Source organism: Xiphias gladius, chromosome 8, assembly GCF_016859285.1.
Source record: "Xiphias gladius isolate SHS-SW01 ecotype Sanya breed wild chromosome 8, ASM1685928v1, whole genome shotgun sequence".
NCBI classification, from domain to species: Eukaryota; Metazoa; Chordata; class Actinopteri; order Istiophoriformes; family Xiphiidae; genus Xiphias; species Xiphias gladius.
The window spans coordinates 840,250-857,039 of NC_053407.1; the positions used below are offsets into that span (position 1 = coordinate 840,250).

At 47.7% G+C, this 16,790-nt stretch overlaps 1 protein-coding gene across 4 annotated transcripts in view; it reads left to right on the top strand.

The window, feature by feature from the left end:
• Positions 1 to 16,790, top strand: part of LOC120793489 (A-kinase anchor protein 13-like) — a 102,708-nt gene that overhangs the window by 39,548 nt on the left and 46,370 nt on the right. For all 4 annotated transcript variants that reach the window (XM_040133615.1, XM_040133616.1, XM_040133618.1 and 1 more), the window contains exons 7-11: positions 591 to 783; positions 4,387 to 4,612; positions 5,407 to 6,169; positions 7,870 to 10,989; positions 15,230 to 15,306. In XM_040133615.1, the coding sequence (XP_039989549.1) occupies positions 591 to 783; positions 4,387 to 4,612; positions 5,407 to 6,169; positions 7,870 to 10,989; positions 15,230 to 15,306 (4,379 nt within the window). The remainder of the gene's footprint in view (positions 1 to 590; positions 784 to 4,386; positions 4,613 to 5,406; positions 6,170 to 7,869; positions 10,990 to 15,229; positions 15,307 to 16,790) is intronic.

A 16,790-nucleotide genomic window follows, 5' to 3' on the forward strand; every position in this document is an offset into this window, starting at 1 on the left:
TCCACCCTGACCTCCTCCCTATGTGGACTTTGTCGCTCATTATACTACGTCATAATCACCACGGCCGCTAGAGGTCGCCTAACAATAAATGTAACTGTGTGTTGTAAGAGTTTGCTGCAGAGACTACCTGTGGACCATCAACCCCAGGTTGATGTTTGTTTGTTTTCTCTGTCACCAGTTTTTTTTTAAATTTTTCTTTATTTCAGCATATAATAAGATAAAAATGAGAAGATGCTTTTGTTATTGGCGTGACTAAAATGGAAGCAAAAACCATATATTAGATGCTGTGAAACAATAAAAGGACAATGCGGGTCTCAGTTGTATAGTCATTTGTGAAAATAATGTTGCTAGCAGAGGGTGAGCCAATGAGCAGAGGTGATAGAAAGTCGTTCATATTGAAACCGCGTGCCATGACTGGCGGACACCCCTGCTGAAATAAAGACTACTGACAGGTTTAAAAGCAGCACCGGGAAACTGAGAGGTTGGCGTAATCTGACATTTCCCTCTCCTCCAGAGGTGTCGGCCTGGCTCCGGTCAGTCTTATCAGCTGAGTCCGCCCCCTCACCTTTGCTTTCCCCCCCCCTCTCCAGCTGTGCCTCAGTGCCAGCAGCTCTCCAGGCTGCTGCACTTGGCAGCCAGTCACGGTCTGAGGAGGGTGGCATCGTTCCTCCTGCAGCGGCCGGGAGGCAGGGAGGCTCTGAGGAGGACCGACGCACAGGGACAAACTGCAGCACGAGTGGCCGAGAGCAGGGGACATCAGCGGCTGGTGGAGCTCTTCGCACAGTGAGTACCTCAACCTGCAGTCTCATCAGTAGGAGCTGCTGAAGGATAGGGGCTGTTTTTTTAACCTTTTCCCTCTTTCTCTGTGGGTTTTTTTTCCTTTTTTTTTGGGAGAGAATCTGAGCGTATCTTCACAATGTTATTAGTTTAACTGTGAAAATCGTTTGAACCATCACTGGACCGTCACTACTGTAGGCACACAGGGTCACCGAGGAAGTTTGTGTTCAGGCTGTAGTGTAGAGGTGAAAGAAAAAAAATCTGTCTGCTAAAATGAAATTGCACATGACGGAGTTACACGAGACATTTGAAAATTGAGAACGAGCCATGACCGTCTGTCTCAGTCGATGTCTTGATGGAGGGGACATGACTCTGTACTGAGGCTGCTGTGTATTAGAGACAGACAGGGATACACATGCTGTATTTGTATAGACGGAGGACGCTCCGTCGCATCAGAGACAGACATGGTCACATGGAAACAGTTTATAAAAGATCCATTTCAGATCATTATCATGACAGCCTGATATGAACAGATACAGTGGATCGGACCTCCTAAAAGGCGTCCTCTGGAGGTTTGACAACAGTGTTGTGGAGTAAAGGTTTCTATGAGTGGCCCTCCTTTTAATTAGTATCACGAGCACATGGGCCGCACGATTCACGTCCTGCTGTTTGAGTCAGACGACTCTACAGCTGCTGCTGGCGTTACCCCACACACAGACACCAGTGAAGAAGACAGCTGCTAACAGGCAAACATGGGTGTACGATGCTGGACTGAAAATGTTTGGATGTAGACTTGGACATGTTTTCTGAGGAAGGAAACAGGTTCAGCAGACCCGTACCCCGTAGAGCTCAATGATGCCCGGAGAAACGCGCAAGGCAGATGTTTGTCGAGGAGAAAACTCCACAGGGAGACTTTCAGTGTTGAAGTACTGCCTGTGTTTCTGCGATCATAAGTGACACTAAGATGTAGAAGATGTCATAAAGGCAGAGCTGAGGAAGTCCTCGAACACTCACTGCAGAGTCACAGAAGTGTGTCAGCAGGTAGCACAGCAGAGGGCATGTGAAAGGTCGGACCCAACTGCTGAACTGATGTGTGAGACGAGGAAAATTTGTCTCCTGTGAAACTGGCAGATCGCCATGAAAATGACTGAGAGAGTCAGGCTCCCCACGGAGTGAACTCTCTCAGCTTGAACACTGTCACCTGTAATCTGGCACTATTTATACACCCCCGCCCCCAAAGGACAAAAAGGGCTGTACTTGTGACACTTTTCACCCAGTATGGACATGAAGCTGGAAGCCAGACCCAGTCACTGATTAAAAAATCCACTACAACACAACACGGCACATCTCCTTACAGAAAGACGTATCTCTTCAACAGGCTTTCCTGCTGCTGAGTAAAGGAGCTAGTGAGTCACCTCCTGCTCCTCCTCCGGTCTCATACTGATGACATCACAGTAACTGAGTCAGTCCCCTGGCTGGGGAAGGAAGAGGGGGAAAAAAAGGGGGTGTAAGGGCAGATGAACAGAGTGAGGAGACGACTGTCTGGAGAGTCAGAGGCCTGAACCAACAGAGCAGTGCTGCTGCTTACTGGCAGACAGGCAGAAGAGAAACACAGAGACCTGGTGTTACTGCAGGAGTTCTTCTGAACATTAGTCCGTCAGTAACTGTGCCCTGCAGGAATAGCTGTGATCCAGCCTCACTGAGTCCTCTCTGCTGCATGCCTCTGTCTCTCTTTGAGTTTGAAGCATCCGACACTCATCAGCCCTGGCGAAAGCAAAAAGTCTTCCCCGTGCACAAGCTGCTCAACAGGTTTTGTGTTCTCAGTGCACAGTCTTCCACGTGGTCACTCCTGAGTGTTGGCCACCACTGCCGTATCTGTAAAACATTAATAAGATAGCACTTAAGTTCACCTGTTAAAGCTCCGCTTATCACTCCTTGTATTAACAATGGATTAAACGAATACATGTAATCTTGTTCCCAGCGTCCAGCCCACAGAACATCGTCAGCTCTGCAGAGATTTGAGCTTCTTTTAGCTCCTAGTGTCGATGTTTATAGCACCTGTACCGTTGAGTTCAGCCTCAGTGCTCTCATCAGCCTTGTTGACGAGCTGCTACACATAGTGGAGCATCTAACAGCTAAAGAGTCAGATATTTTCCTCAGAAGCTGGTGGAGACCAAAACCAGAGCTAAAAGAGAGGGAGTACTGGACTGAAAAACCCACATCTAATGTTGCTCATGTTGATCCATGTCTGCTCAATCCTCCACTATGTTCACCAGCTGGTCTGTGACTGTGTCTGTCTGCTGTTTGCTGCCGAGCACGTAGTGGACAGTGGCTTTTTACAGCTGTTTCAGATGGAAATTAAAGCACATAACCAAAACTTTGTGAGTTCATCACTTTGAGGGACTCCTTTCACATTAGATATGATCATCTGAGCCATTGTTAATATAATCATTTTCATTAGTGGGGGGCTAAGACATGTACCACACAACATCCCCATTTTGAGTCCAGGACCATAGTTCCATGTTTCCTGTCAGCCTCTCAGCTGCAAATTCAGTTGAAACAAAAATAATCTAATTGCAGCTTTACTATCTCAAACATGACGGTTTTCTTCAGGTGAAGCAAGCATTAAACACATGAGATCAATCTGCTGTTGAGACTGCTCTACAGTTTACACTGAACTAGACTGTCACAGCAGGTATGGAGGACAGACAGGGAACACCACCTGGAACAGCCCCAAAGCCCTGCTTCTACTGACCAGAACCTGTCCTCTGTCTTTTTAAAAGCAGCCACCACAGTGTATGGTCACGTGCTGTCATGGATCTGTGGCCATGTTGTAATCAGTGAAGGGCTGAAGTGACTGAAAGGACCATCTGACAGGAACTTGCAGCATTGATGTTGTCACTGTGAAGAGAAACCGGTTTGTTTTGTGTTTGTTTTGTGTGTGTTTGTGTGTTTGTTTGTGTGTGTGTGTGTGTGTGTGTGTGTGTGTGTGTGTGTGTGTGTGTGTGTGTGTGTGTGTTTATAAAGCAAGGGGTCCCCAGAGCTGTGATGGTGCAGCTGGAGTGCGAGAGGCGTTCGGTGTCAGAGTGGTGGTTCGCAGCTCAGCTGATCCTAGCTTAGGGTGTGGGTGGATGTGGGGAGGGCGTGGTTTCAAAGTGTGGATGAGTGACGTGATTCCATCCACCACACAGAGCTGTGTGTGTCACGTAGGTTGGGTGTTGTGTGCTTGTCAGGGCTCACCAGTTAGCTGTGTGTTTGTTTGAATTTCTCCTGGAGCCTTCAGTTATTGGCTTTATTTTTTCGATCCAAATCTCCGCTTCTGTCCAGTTTATAAGGGAGCGCCTCCTTTTCATGACCTCCGTTTCTGGAGAAGCAGTCTGAGTCTAGCACGGGGGTTTTGAAGTCAGGCTCACGGCCGGTGTTAATCGTTTATCCTCACACTGACTCACAGAGGGGACAGGTAAGTAATGTCTGTCAGTTCCTGATCCACTGGCGACTGAATCTTTTCTCCACATGACTGAAAGGACAAGAGTGTGAATCTCATGGACGTGCGTGTGCTTGACATTTCATGTCTTTCTCAGGTAGATGCATTCTTTGGTGTCATTGCAGGTACGAGGCGTCCTCAGATACCCAGGTGGAACCGAAGGAGCAGCTGCACTTTTATCCAGATGGCCGAGTGTTTCAGCACCACGCAAACCTCGGTACCTACAGCCTAACATTCCCCGGCCGGCGGCAGAGGGAGGGAGGGGCAGAGACGGACAGGTGGGGAGGCTGCTGCTTACAGGAGGAGGTGAAGGAGCTGAGGAGGCTGACTGAGTTTCACGGAGACACAAAGGTGAGCTGACAGCTGCCTCGCCCTCAGCCCGTTCATAGAGAGACTGAGACGCAGACGGATCCCGCAGGCCTGTGTGTTACATCGTGTACTTCCGAACTCTCACCTGTCCTGCTGCTGCTGCTGCACTCCTTTTGAAGACAGCTGTTACCCTTTCACTGCTAATGAGATGTCAGATTTTTAAACAAAGCAGATTAGGGAGCACAGAGTCCCGTTTGTATTTTAAGCTCTGGGCTGAGTTAGACCAGTTAACTCAGTGAGTTCCTCTGTTCAGCCACATTATCTAAAGCACTTACTGAGTGTGGAACTAAAACTTATGTGTTTTGTGTGTGTGTGTGTGTGTGTGTGTGTGTGTGTGTGTGTGTGTGTGTGTGTGTGTGTGTGTGTGTGTGTGTGCACAGTTTGTATTATAAAGCTTATTTTTGTTTAATATGCATCTTAAGCCAGATTTGTATTTGATGTGGTAATTCTGTAACATTACTGTGATATAGTTACTGTGTTTTACTCACTTTTGAACGAGGAATGGCTGAAATACACAGCACGTGTCTGTCTGAATCGAACTGACTGTTAAGCTGACAAGTAATTTCATGTTGAAATTATTCGTCAGCTGTCCCACGGTGTGTGGCGGCTCTGTTTGCTCGGACCACCTCTTCGTGTGGGGTGTGTTCAGCCTGTTCATCCAGGCTTTGATTGACAGCTTTCACACCGACAAAAATAAGCATGTGTTTAGACATGTGAGTGCTAGAGAGGCTGATTGTGTAGTGACACTTACCTTGGATTTGTCTTCCTCGTTGCAGAGAGAGTCTGATTTTGTTGGGACCATCACAGGGACACCGGTCCTTCCTGCCTGTGGGCTGCAGTTCTGCTCGAATGGACAACAAGAGAGCAGGGAGGATGCAGGCCAGGCCTTGGTAACCAGAGAGACCTGTAGAGCAGCAACAGAGGGACAGGGAAGTCCTGCGTCATTGGAGGAGGGAACACAAGGGGAGGACCCTGCTGTTGTCACTCATACATCCTGTACCAGCGGACGTCTTTGTCAGAGCCAGGATTCTGGGGGAAGACAGAGGGGTACACCAGCTGCCAACTCCCCTGCTGGCCGGAACAGGAAAAACAAAAAGAGAACTACAAAAACCACAAGACGTGCAACAGAATCTGCAGGAAATAGAATCATCCCGGAAGCCTGTAGAGGAGCTGCACGGGAGCCTGCCAAGACAACAGGAAGTGGACCAGAAACAGAAGGAACTCTTTCACCCAGAGACCCAGCAGTTCCATCTGTGATTGGTGACGGAGAAGCCACAAAAACTCAGAATATTCCTGGAGCAGAAGAGACTCCATTACCCATAAAGCCAGTGTCTACACCAGGTGGTGATCAGACGTGTGCTGGCAGGAAGGCAGTTGCCTTGCCTACCACTGCCACCGTACAAAAACAGGAAGGAGAGGAGTGGGAAGTGGACGTGCTGATATGTGAGCGAGCGGCAGAGACAGAAACAGTGACAGTGAGTCCCCCAGCAAGACCAGATCAGTTTACCTCAGCTCTGGAATCAGCTGCACACAGGACAGGTGAGTTCTTCATAGTGCTCAGGGATTCACTAAGCGATCACAGCGTTTTTTTGATCACATGAAATTTTTGGTTATTTGAAATTCTGTCACATGACACCTCCCATCGAACAGAGGTGGAGGCTCTTGAACCTAAACCATTGAGACTCAACTGGTGTCTGGAAACAGACAGAAGACAAAGCCTCTGCTTGTCTCTCTGCTGATTGTTGATTAACTATGATCTCCAAGGGGAAGTTGGTTTTCAGTGTGGGAACAAATCAAACACAAGTCACATGCATAGCAGAGGTTTTTTCTTGTGTCAGTGTTTTAACATAGTTACTCACAATAACTCCTTCACTGCGTCAACTTCAGACACAGACAAGGTGTTTATCAGCAGTGAGAGGTACATGTGTTAGAATAGATGTAGTGTAACGTATAGGAACAATAGCAGGTTAGTTATTTAAACTAAAACCAAACTAAATGCAAACTTCAAGCTGCTTTAACTGAGAGTGTTGGACCAGTTTGAGTCAGCGGAAGAAGCTGACATAGTGTCACCTTTTAGATCTGTTATGAAAATCGTTAACAGCTGCTCATTACCACGTCACGTCCAGCTGTTAAAGAGCAACATGATGATTCATCTGTAGTGATGTTTGTCACCTGATGAATCTAAGTCCAGTGTTCCCTCTCTTTTAGCTCTGGTTTTGGTCTCCACCAGCTCCTGAGGAAAATATCTGACTCTTTAGCTTCTAAATGCTCCACTATGTTCACCAGCTGGTCTCTGACTGTGTCTGTCTGCTGGTTGCTGATGAGCAGGTAGTGGGCAGTGGCTTTTTAGAGCTTTTTCTCTGAACACAGCTGCTGCTGCTGCGGCTGAAAATGACGCTATGTGAGCAGTGAGAGTGAACCAGAACAGTTAAACAATGAGCTGAAAGATGCTAAAACACTCCAAAGCTGTTGACAGTTCCCCACGAGTTTGTCAAGATGAGCGACTCTTTTCATAGTTCACATAGTTCTTGCTAACATAAAAATATTGAGTAGTGCAGCAGTAAAGGGTTAATTAAAACTTATTTTCATATATCAGTCCTAACTGTAATAAAAAAGTATTCACTGAGTTACTTATTGAAATCTGGGAACGCTGCAACATCACCTTCTAAAAACTAGTCTGACTGGTGAAGAAACTCTAGTAGCCCTGTGGTTAAGGAATATATTATACATTCCAGCCAGGGACCTTTGTTGCATGTGATACCACTCCCTCACTCCCTGTGTTTCCTGTCTGTCTCTCACACTATGCCTGTCCAATAAAGGCAAAAATGCCAAAAAATAACTAATCTGGAAAAAGGAAACACAAGCAGTCAGACGATCAGACAGGCTGTAAACAACCCTCCAGGTGAGACAAACTCATGTAGAAGAGAAAACAGCCTTTCAGAGTGAAATCCTTTAGGTCTGTTACAGATACAGCACAGTTGATCAACTGTCTCCTTGGATCTGCTGTGATTTATCTGACTTACTGCAGTTAGGTTCACAAGGTGTACTGTGCAGTCAGGGATTATTAGTGAAGTGTTTAGTTTGTTTACAACCTGCTTTCTTGAACTTGGTGAGTAACCGATCGAAACAATGATCAAAACTATGAGAATAAGAGCCAGGCTGAAATAGAGCAGAGTTCTCCTTTAAAGAAAACAACCAGTTTCCTTTGCAGGCCTTAATCTAATCCTGTCTTCTTTCAGTAACCATGGGTCAGGAACAATCCCAGGATCCCCAGGAAAGCCAGTCAGACCCAGAGGAGCCAGGCCAACTTGACTTCATAAATAAGAGTCCTCAGTCCGGCAGCAGGACCGTCCCCAGGTCCCCGGATGCAGAACCAAAACCCTGGAGACCGCTGAGGCGGGATGGAGGCTGGATTGGAAGCAGAAGGGGATCACCACCACATGGACCAGAAAGATTAGCAAAAACAGTCTGGTATCAGGATGGACACCTGGACCAGGGTGCCAGCGAAGACCCCACCAGAAAGGAAACGCACTCCCAGTCGGTTTGGTACGACAGTGACAAAATGGATGAGAGAAAACGTGAACAGCTGGAGCAGGCACAATATGATCTGAGCTCACCCCAAGCTTCTGGTCTAAGTCCTCCACTGCTGTTAGGACAAGGTCTTAGTTCGCATCAACAGTGTGCAGCTCTGAGTCAGCCACATGCTGCTGGAGCACAGCCAGCACTGTCACATGGGCCGGCCGCACAAAGACGGGAAGTACACGGATCACAGCGAGAGGAGGAAGTAGGGCTAGATTGGAAGGAGGGAGGACTGGAGGGAGTCAGAGAGGAGTTCAGTAACACGGAGACCACTTACAGCAGACAGAGCTCTGAAACAGCAGATATCGAAGAGAGAGGAGAAGAGAAATCAGGGAGCGAAGGAGCAAAGGGCAGGAAAAAGAGGAGGAAGAAGAGGGGGAGGAGAGGAGGCAGTGAGGCCAAGCTTAGCTCCAGCTCCAGTATTGAGTCTCAGAGTCAGAGTGAGACTCAGCCACCCAGAGAACAAGCGACAAGCCTGAGCCCTCATACAGAGACAGAGTCAGAAGCCAAGGATCAAACAGGAAGGGCACACGTCCAGTCTGCCACAGCTTCTGAGCCAGCCTGGAGAGAGGGGGCTAACGAGGACGTCATGCATCTGCCCAGCCAGACAGAGAGCCAGACCAGGGAAGCTCATGGACCTGACTGTGACGTTACAGCCTCAGAGTCTAGTTATACTAGTCCCGCAGACCATGAAAGACCAGATCTGACGGAGGCCACAGCTTCACCGGCGTTAGAGACAAAGGAATCATCAGAGGATGAGAGCATTAACATTCATGGACCTGATGACTTTAACCCAAATTTTGACGTCACCGCTTCAGACTTGAGTGAACTGGACACCAGAAAGGCAGAGGGAGAGGAAATTACAACCGTGCAACCAGTAAGAAAGGAAGTACTTGACCCTACAGAGCTGGAATCAAAGGGAGCTGCCAGTCTGGTCCGAAAAACAGTGGAGAATATGGAGTACAAGGCCTTGTCAGAAAATGAGGATCTGACAGCAGCTGTAGCATCTGTGGACCGGACAGGTTTGGTGGAATCCAAGTGTCCAAAGGAACTTCCTGCCAGACATTCAGGTCCCACGGAAGTCACAGAGGACTCGTTTCTTGTGGCATTTCCTGAACAGAATACACAACATTTAGAATCTGTGGATTCAAACAAACCAGTACAAGCATCTCTGGAGTCAGTGCATTCTACACAAGCTAGGGGTCTGCCACGTGAAGGTACAGCACTTCAGTTTTCACCACTTCAAAGACGGGAAGGAAGCACTGAGACAACTGCCAGGGAATATTTAGAGCATTGTTTGGCCTCTGAGATGCTGCGAGATCAGCAGGACAAGGAGGAAGAGAGACATGAGCTGTGGGTGGGTGAGGAGGAAGAGGGTAAAGAGACGAGTAGAGAGAGGAGGAGTGAAGAAGAGGACAGTGGGCCGGTGCATGGCGAGGAGTCATCTTCCATAGCGAGAGGGAAAAATGTGGAGGACGAGGACTTTCCTTCCTTGGACAGTGAAAAAGAGCGGAACCACGCCGAAGAGCTGGTTGCCACAGCGGTAGCGGTCGTAACTGTAGCCATAGCCTCAGCCATGGCGAGCGTAGAGCTGAACCAGCGGCCGGCAGGCAGCCAGTCAGAGAGTCGGCAGTCTGCCGGCAAAGAAGCAGCAAACGATCCACCATTAGCACAAGACGGTAACGCACTCACCGATTCAGTAGGGCAGCTGGCAGAGCATTTACTCAGCCACGTTGAGTCCACACAGCTGACCAACAAAGAGACGCGTCGACTGTCGGCATCGACACCAGCTGAGTCTGAAAAGCTGCCCCTTCAACATCCACACACTGAGCCCACTGATCTGTTCACCTCTGAACGAACAGCTACTGTTAACATGTCCGAGGAGTCCCCCTCTGTAACGTCAGAGAGTGAAACCTCGGCAGAAAAGCTGCCAGCAGCACAGCTAGGGCACAGAGATCAGGATACCCTCCACCTGTCAGCGCTTGCAGACACTCCCAGTCTCCCACCACTCCACAGAGAGGAAATCCACACAGCAACTACACAAAACAAAGTTTGTGTGAAACCTGCGCCAGAAGCAAGTGACACCATTGCAGCCGAGGTGGACAGCCAAGGTCGCATGCAGACAGGAAGCCAACTGTCCTGTCCTGTTATGGACACAGGACAAGATCCAGAGGCTCCTGACACATTGGGCCCCGATTGTGAGTCTGGGGACAATCCCCAAGACCAGTCTGTCCTTCAGAAAGAGACAGCCGGACAACTTTTAGGTACACAGTCTCAAAACAAAGAGACGCAGGTTAGAGACGGAAGCCTCCGAGTAGAATCTCCAACTGCTGAGGGTGAGGGGGGAGGACGGACACATGAGCGGGACAGTTCAGAAAACTCAGAGTGTAAGACCGAGGACAGCGAGAGCTGCCATAAAGGTGTTGCAGATATGTCAGACTCTGACCGTCAGGCTGAAGAGCGTGAGAGCCTCCCACAGCTGCTTAAAACGCCATGTGAGGGGGAGAGTCCCCCTCTAACACTTCCTGCTGGCCCCTGTGACTTGGCAGCCGTGGCTGATCCAGATCCAGACAAACCGGCCGCCCCCGTGAATGTGGAAACAGGTGAATTTCAGTCATCCCAGTCACTAGTGGACACGGATGAGGAGGAGGGTGCGTCTGCCAAAGACCCCAACTCTATGGATACATTGGATGGGTGGAGGCAGAGAGAGAGGGATAAGAGGGACAGAGAAGAGGAGGCGCAGAAAGAGGTGGTCCCAGTGGAGGACACGTCCCACACAGGTAAATAACTGCTCTCCCGCCTACAGCATGTCTATCTGTCCGTCCATCCCTCTGTCTGTGTCCAAACTCATCACGGTGCAGCTCCCTCCAGCAGTGCAGCGCAGCAGTATTTCCTGGCCTCTTTGCATAACTTGCTTATTCGCCACCATCCATCTTCCTCCCCCACATTAGGCTCTTTCTTCGAGAAATGTTCTCATTACAGTTCCTCTGACAAATGCGATGATTGGATGTTGTGTAGACTCAAAGCCTGTATCGGGGGTCTGTGTATTGCTCTGTGTCTGTACATGAAGAGAAAGCAATTGCTTGTTGTTAAGGTCCCGCCCGGGGAAATAAACTCACTCGTAAACCTGCCTAACTTTAACTCACATTCACTGACATCTCACATCCGTGGTGTATTAAACATTCATTAGGACATTAAAGTGGTTATATTCATCGTTTAGTAATGGTGAGACCGTAGCGACAGACTGCTGGTAGGTCAGCGTTAGTCTCACTGACTGACAGGATGACTGACTTCACATCCCCGGATCTCGTAGCTCCAGATTCAAAACTTTTAAGGTGCTAAGTTTAAAACCATATAAAGATTCTGACTAGAGTTCACTATCCGCCAGCTGTCTGTCATTCACTCGACAAGCTGCTAACTGTCCCTCTGCTTGATCAACGACGTGGTTTATCTGGAGACAGACTTATCACTTAGCTTGTCAGGGACAACAAACAGACACAGTCTATGTGGTCTTTTCACAAATTAAAAACATCTCTGGCTCCTCAGAACAGCAGTAGTGGTCCTGTCATTGGTCAGTGGCTTAGACGTTCACAGACATGGAAAATGACACTCATTCAAATACCAAGGGATATGAAAACAATTAATTGTTCGGTCTTCTTCTTTACTACCTCACGGAGGAGTAGCACTGTAAAACTTTAGTCCATGTAGGGTCTTTTACTTGTGTCAGGGCTGTGTGTGAGTTATTACCTCCACCGGCCTTGGTGGACGGATGGGGCGTGGGCCGGGGAAGAACCAGTTACATTCTGGTGCAGATCCGGTTCAAGGGGTGGATCCGGTAATTTTTTTCACTTTCCTTAACATTGTGAGATCGAGCATTTTTCGCCTCAGCAGAGGTACGAGCCCTGCCAGTCTAGTTTACCCTTTAATTTCACCCTCCATTTTCACAGGGCTGGATATTTTAGCCGCTTTGTCTTCAGAGTGAATAGAGGGAAGTCGAGAGACACAGAGGAATAATGTCAGCAACAGGGCAGGGACTCTGTGTGTGTGTGTGTGTGTGTGTGTGTGTGTGTGTGTGTGTGTGTGTGTGTGTGTGTGTGTGTGTGTGTGTGTGTGTGTGTGTGTGTGTGTGTGTGTGTGTGTGTGTGTGTGTGTGAGAGACAGTTGATCCGGCTCTACTGTTTGTATGGAGCACTGTATCCAGGCAACCTGATGATGTCATCAAGACTTAGCAGAGGACAGTGAAACTAGAGGTGGGCTGAGAAATGGGTGTGTGTGTGTGACTCAGCCCATGTGACCATAGAGTGTGTGTCAGTGAAACTCAGAAGTGAAAGAAAATGAAAGGCTCCAGCAGTTTCTTTTAGCCGGTGGGTGGGTGGACAGATCATCCTCCTGCCACAGCTGTGACTCAGTGACTGACCTGCAGTGGCCGACACTGCTGAGGTCCTGTTGTTGCATCTCACCTGGGCCTGTGTTCAGTGCTAGTAATGATGGTAATTATAACATTTGTCGTTTTTATTGAGGCGCAAGTTACACAGTTACACAGCTTGTCATGCCATCCCCACCACAGACGCACTACAATACAAGGACCTCACTTCATACTCAGAACGAGAAATGATGCCGTACGACACCTGTTTTTTAGAAGAGGAACAGCAGAAATGCAGGATCCTTCGGCCTTACTGGGCTTAAAGAATCATTCCATTCATATCAACATGTATCCTATTTTTGTTATTTTGTCCATCCTTTCTGTCGGTAATAATAACACTGTACTCATCAAGTTATTTGTTGAGATGTGGGAGCACAGGGACCTCCATCGAAAGCACATGAGCGTCAGGTTGGAAACAGACCAACTTGTCTGGAAGAGAAAACAAAAGTGAGTTCTAAACATCCATGACAGTGAACAAATGAACTCCCTAATGTGATGCACTGAGGGATTGTTACCAACTATTCAGGTTTGACCTCTGGATAGAGGGGTTTAGAAAATGTGGATAAACTGCTGTCTGATCGTCTGACTCCTTGTGAGTCTTGACGCGTCAGACTTCACCGTGGCGATGCCACTGGGTTAACTTGGTGAGTAATGTAACTACAACTGATAGAACTGAAGACTCACCAAGACTGTGAAGATAAGACCTAGGGACCTTTTCCCTGGGACCTCGGAACAGAGCTGGGTAATCTTTAATGTTACTAGTAACACCAGTGATTTTCCCGTTGTGTGCTCGGAGAAAGGTCCATCGGGTCAGTAGTGTATGTAGTTAGTAGGGAATTTCTTCTTGGTCCATTGAACTAAACCGCAGCTTTCTTGGAAGAGGTCAGAGATCCACATTTTCGTTCTGCAGTTCCACCAAAAAGCTGAGGTCCCAATAAGCTGAAGTGAAGCGGGAAAGGCTGGACCTCTACATGAACACAAAGGGTTGATATTCCTTTAGACGAGGTTGGTGCGAATGTCTTTTAAAGGTGGGTCTTTAAGCAAACGCTGACAAAGAGAATCTCGTGCCCACTGATCATCACAGCAAACCCTCTGCTCTCCAGATCTGCGCACTCTCCCGGCGAAGCTTGAACCTTCTGTTTGTACATTATCAGGGCAGGTCTTGTGTGGCTGCTGGCGAAGATGACAGAGGAGATGCACACGGCCAGCGTTACACGGGCAGCAGAAGAACCGAAAAGCTGTTTAACAGATTCACCGCAAGTCATCCGAATGAATCGGATGCTCCCGGTAATGAAAGCCAAAGCAGTGAGCGGAGGACAGACAAAGCTTCAGACTAAAAATAGGTTCCAGTTACCATATATGACCTACAGCAGGCAGTCAGCGTGGCAGCTCTGTATGTATGTGTAATTTTCCAGTGTATTCCAGGCTGGACGGATGGGTCAGGGGAAAGCTTTCCATTTCACCCCCTAATTTTTTTAACCAGAAACATTACTGACTCATCTCATCCTGCTGGCTCACAATGAGAGGAGGAAACTCATCATGTTCAAGTCGGATCTGTGACCCGACATTTTGATGTTTCCTCATCTCAGCTCGTAGCTGTTGGTCTGCAGTGGCTGCGTAGTGGACTCAGCAGGCCAACGCCAGATACAGTATGCTGCGCTATCTACACTACATCTATCATCGACAGCACATAAAAGTGTTCCGACGACACTCACAGCCTAGCGCGCAATCAGCCAAGTGACTTAATGAACACTCGCCTGACTTCGGGCTCTTCAGACGCCTCGTGCCACCTTCCATTTCACGAGCGAGGTATGGGTCTGATTCATACGGTATCTCCTCCTTCCACAAAGGCAGGGACGCCCATTTGTTTGATGATCCTTCTGGTTCAGGTGCTGCTTATAATCCTCACCAAGATTGTTTTAAAGGTTTAAAGGTATTTTTTATTAAACTGATCACTATGTAAGAAGTGGAAACTCTCATCTCACTCAAACAGAGCCATGGGCATGGGAGTCTCTTTTTAGGTATTAATCAATAAGTGGACAAGAAAGCTCTGTGAACTTTTGAGTCTAATTTTTATTATGAACATTTTAATCTAATCCATGAACCATCACCGTTTAAAACTGCACTCTTCACCTGAAACACTTGACTGAGGGCTCATTCAGACCCTCTGTACTGACCTCGAGTCTGCATCCAGGTGTCCACGGTGCTCTCTTTCAGCTGTTCCTATAAATGCAGGCTTCCTGTCTCAACACAACCACGCACACTGCATATGCGGGTGTTGTAGGACTAATTATTGGCCCGTGTTTCCCTGCCATGTCCTGTTGTGTCCATCACGTGTTTTGTCCACCATCCTGTAGGAAAGTACAGTATCCACTGACAAAGAGGCAGCAATGAACATGAGTGTAGACCTGGAAATGTTGTACTGGTAAATCACTTTTCATCCGTTTAACCTGTGTGTGTTTGTTTTCTTTGATGTATCAACAATATTTCATCTCATCAACTCTTTGTCTTCTTTATGGATAATAAGGCAGCTCACAGATGCTTCTTCATAGGTAATTCAAATGAACTGAACTCTAACGTGATGATGTCCTCTACAGAAGCAGAACCGTTCCCGGCAGCACAGGAAGAGTCTGACCAGACCAGGAGAGACTCAGACGGCGCACACACTCTGCAGGTGAGTTAATACTCTGATATACTGAAGGCTTCAGGCCCCAGACGGCTACGATACAACACAATATTCACACACCTCAGAGTCCTTCAAAGTGCTGTAGGCTGAAAGTACGTTTTAGAGCTGAGAGAGAGGTTCAAGCCCTGCCTACGTTCTCACCTACACACAGCTGACCAATCACTGCGTGAAGCCGCTGGCCGGGTGTGAATGTGAAGTTTAAAAAGCCGTCAAATGCCGTTAGATGATCTAACAAGCACTTCCTCTGAAGCACACACCACCAGAGCGAACTGGTTCAAATGTCAGAGATCCCAGAGCTGGGAAGGAGGGCACCGAACCAGGCTGCCGTGCAAACAAACCCAATAAACAGCTGTGGAAACTGGCCTGAAGATAGGGTCCAGGTAGGAGCTCTCAGGTCCCATGGTTCTACCTGCACACGCCTTTCTACAGTTAGCTGTACGCACGTCCTCACAGCCTTCGGGAGTCGGACCGGACCAGGCCGGGCAGGACCAGGCCAGACTAGACCAGACCAAGGTCAACTATGAAACCATATAAATCCTTCTCCAGTGTGTCCTAATGACGCAATAGTCGGTTTCCTGGAGCAGCGGGTCACAGTAGGAGCTATGGGAACCGCAGCCCTGGACCTTACTGTGTCTGTGTGTGTGTGTGTGTGTGTGTGTCTTGGTTTGGTTGAGTTATATGACGCAATGTCAGACAGCAGACAGAGAGGGGAGGAAGGAAGAGGCGAATCGGCAGCAGAGATGACAGAAGCAAAGCGAGAAATCGTTTTATTCTCTAATGATTCTCCATCAGAAGACTTGAAGTAAATGTGACTGAGCCATTTACCACAGGAAACGCTGCATGAAGTTTCCAAAGTGGCATTACAGATAAATAACATGAGATAACTGTGCTGCAATGTGGACAAGATACAGTGTCAGACAATCTGAAGCTTCAAGCCTTTGTTTGATCCATAAATGTGATTCACTGGTTGAATTACTTTATAGGTAAGGTGTGAATTTTTTTTTCTTTCTTTTTTTTCTTTTTTTTTTTGTATCTGCCAATGTTATAGTGGAACATGAATTCAAGGCTGCATGTAAATTAAGAATATAACCCATTACATTCAGATATCATTCTCCTCCATGTTACACCTCTGTAGCGATGTAAAATCATATCATGTATTATCGAATGGAGATGGACCTTTGAGAAGAGTCTAACTAGGGCTGGTTTCCATGTTGGATCTGGTTCCCGTTTGGCTAAATGAACAGGTTTGTTAACGGCGGACACTGACAGATCTCATCGTTAACTTGGCCTCACTCTTTTTTAACTGCAAAGACATGTCAAAAACAGAGGTAGAGCGATAAATGAGCCAGGCTGATATTATTTTATTGCAGATACGTCAGTGTGAATGTGGTCTGATGAGTAAACGTCGGACATTTAGAGACAGTGTCTCACAGTGTAGACTTGCACTCTGCGTGAAGACTGTTTGTCTGCGG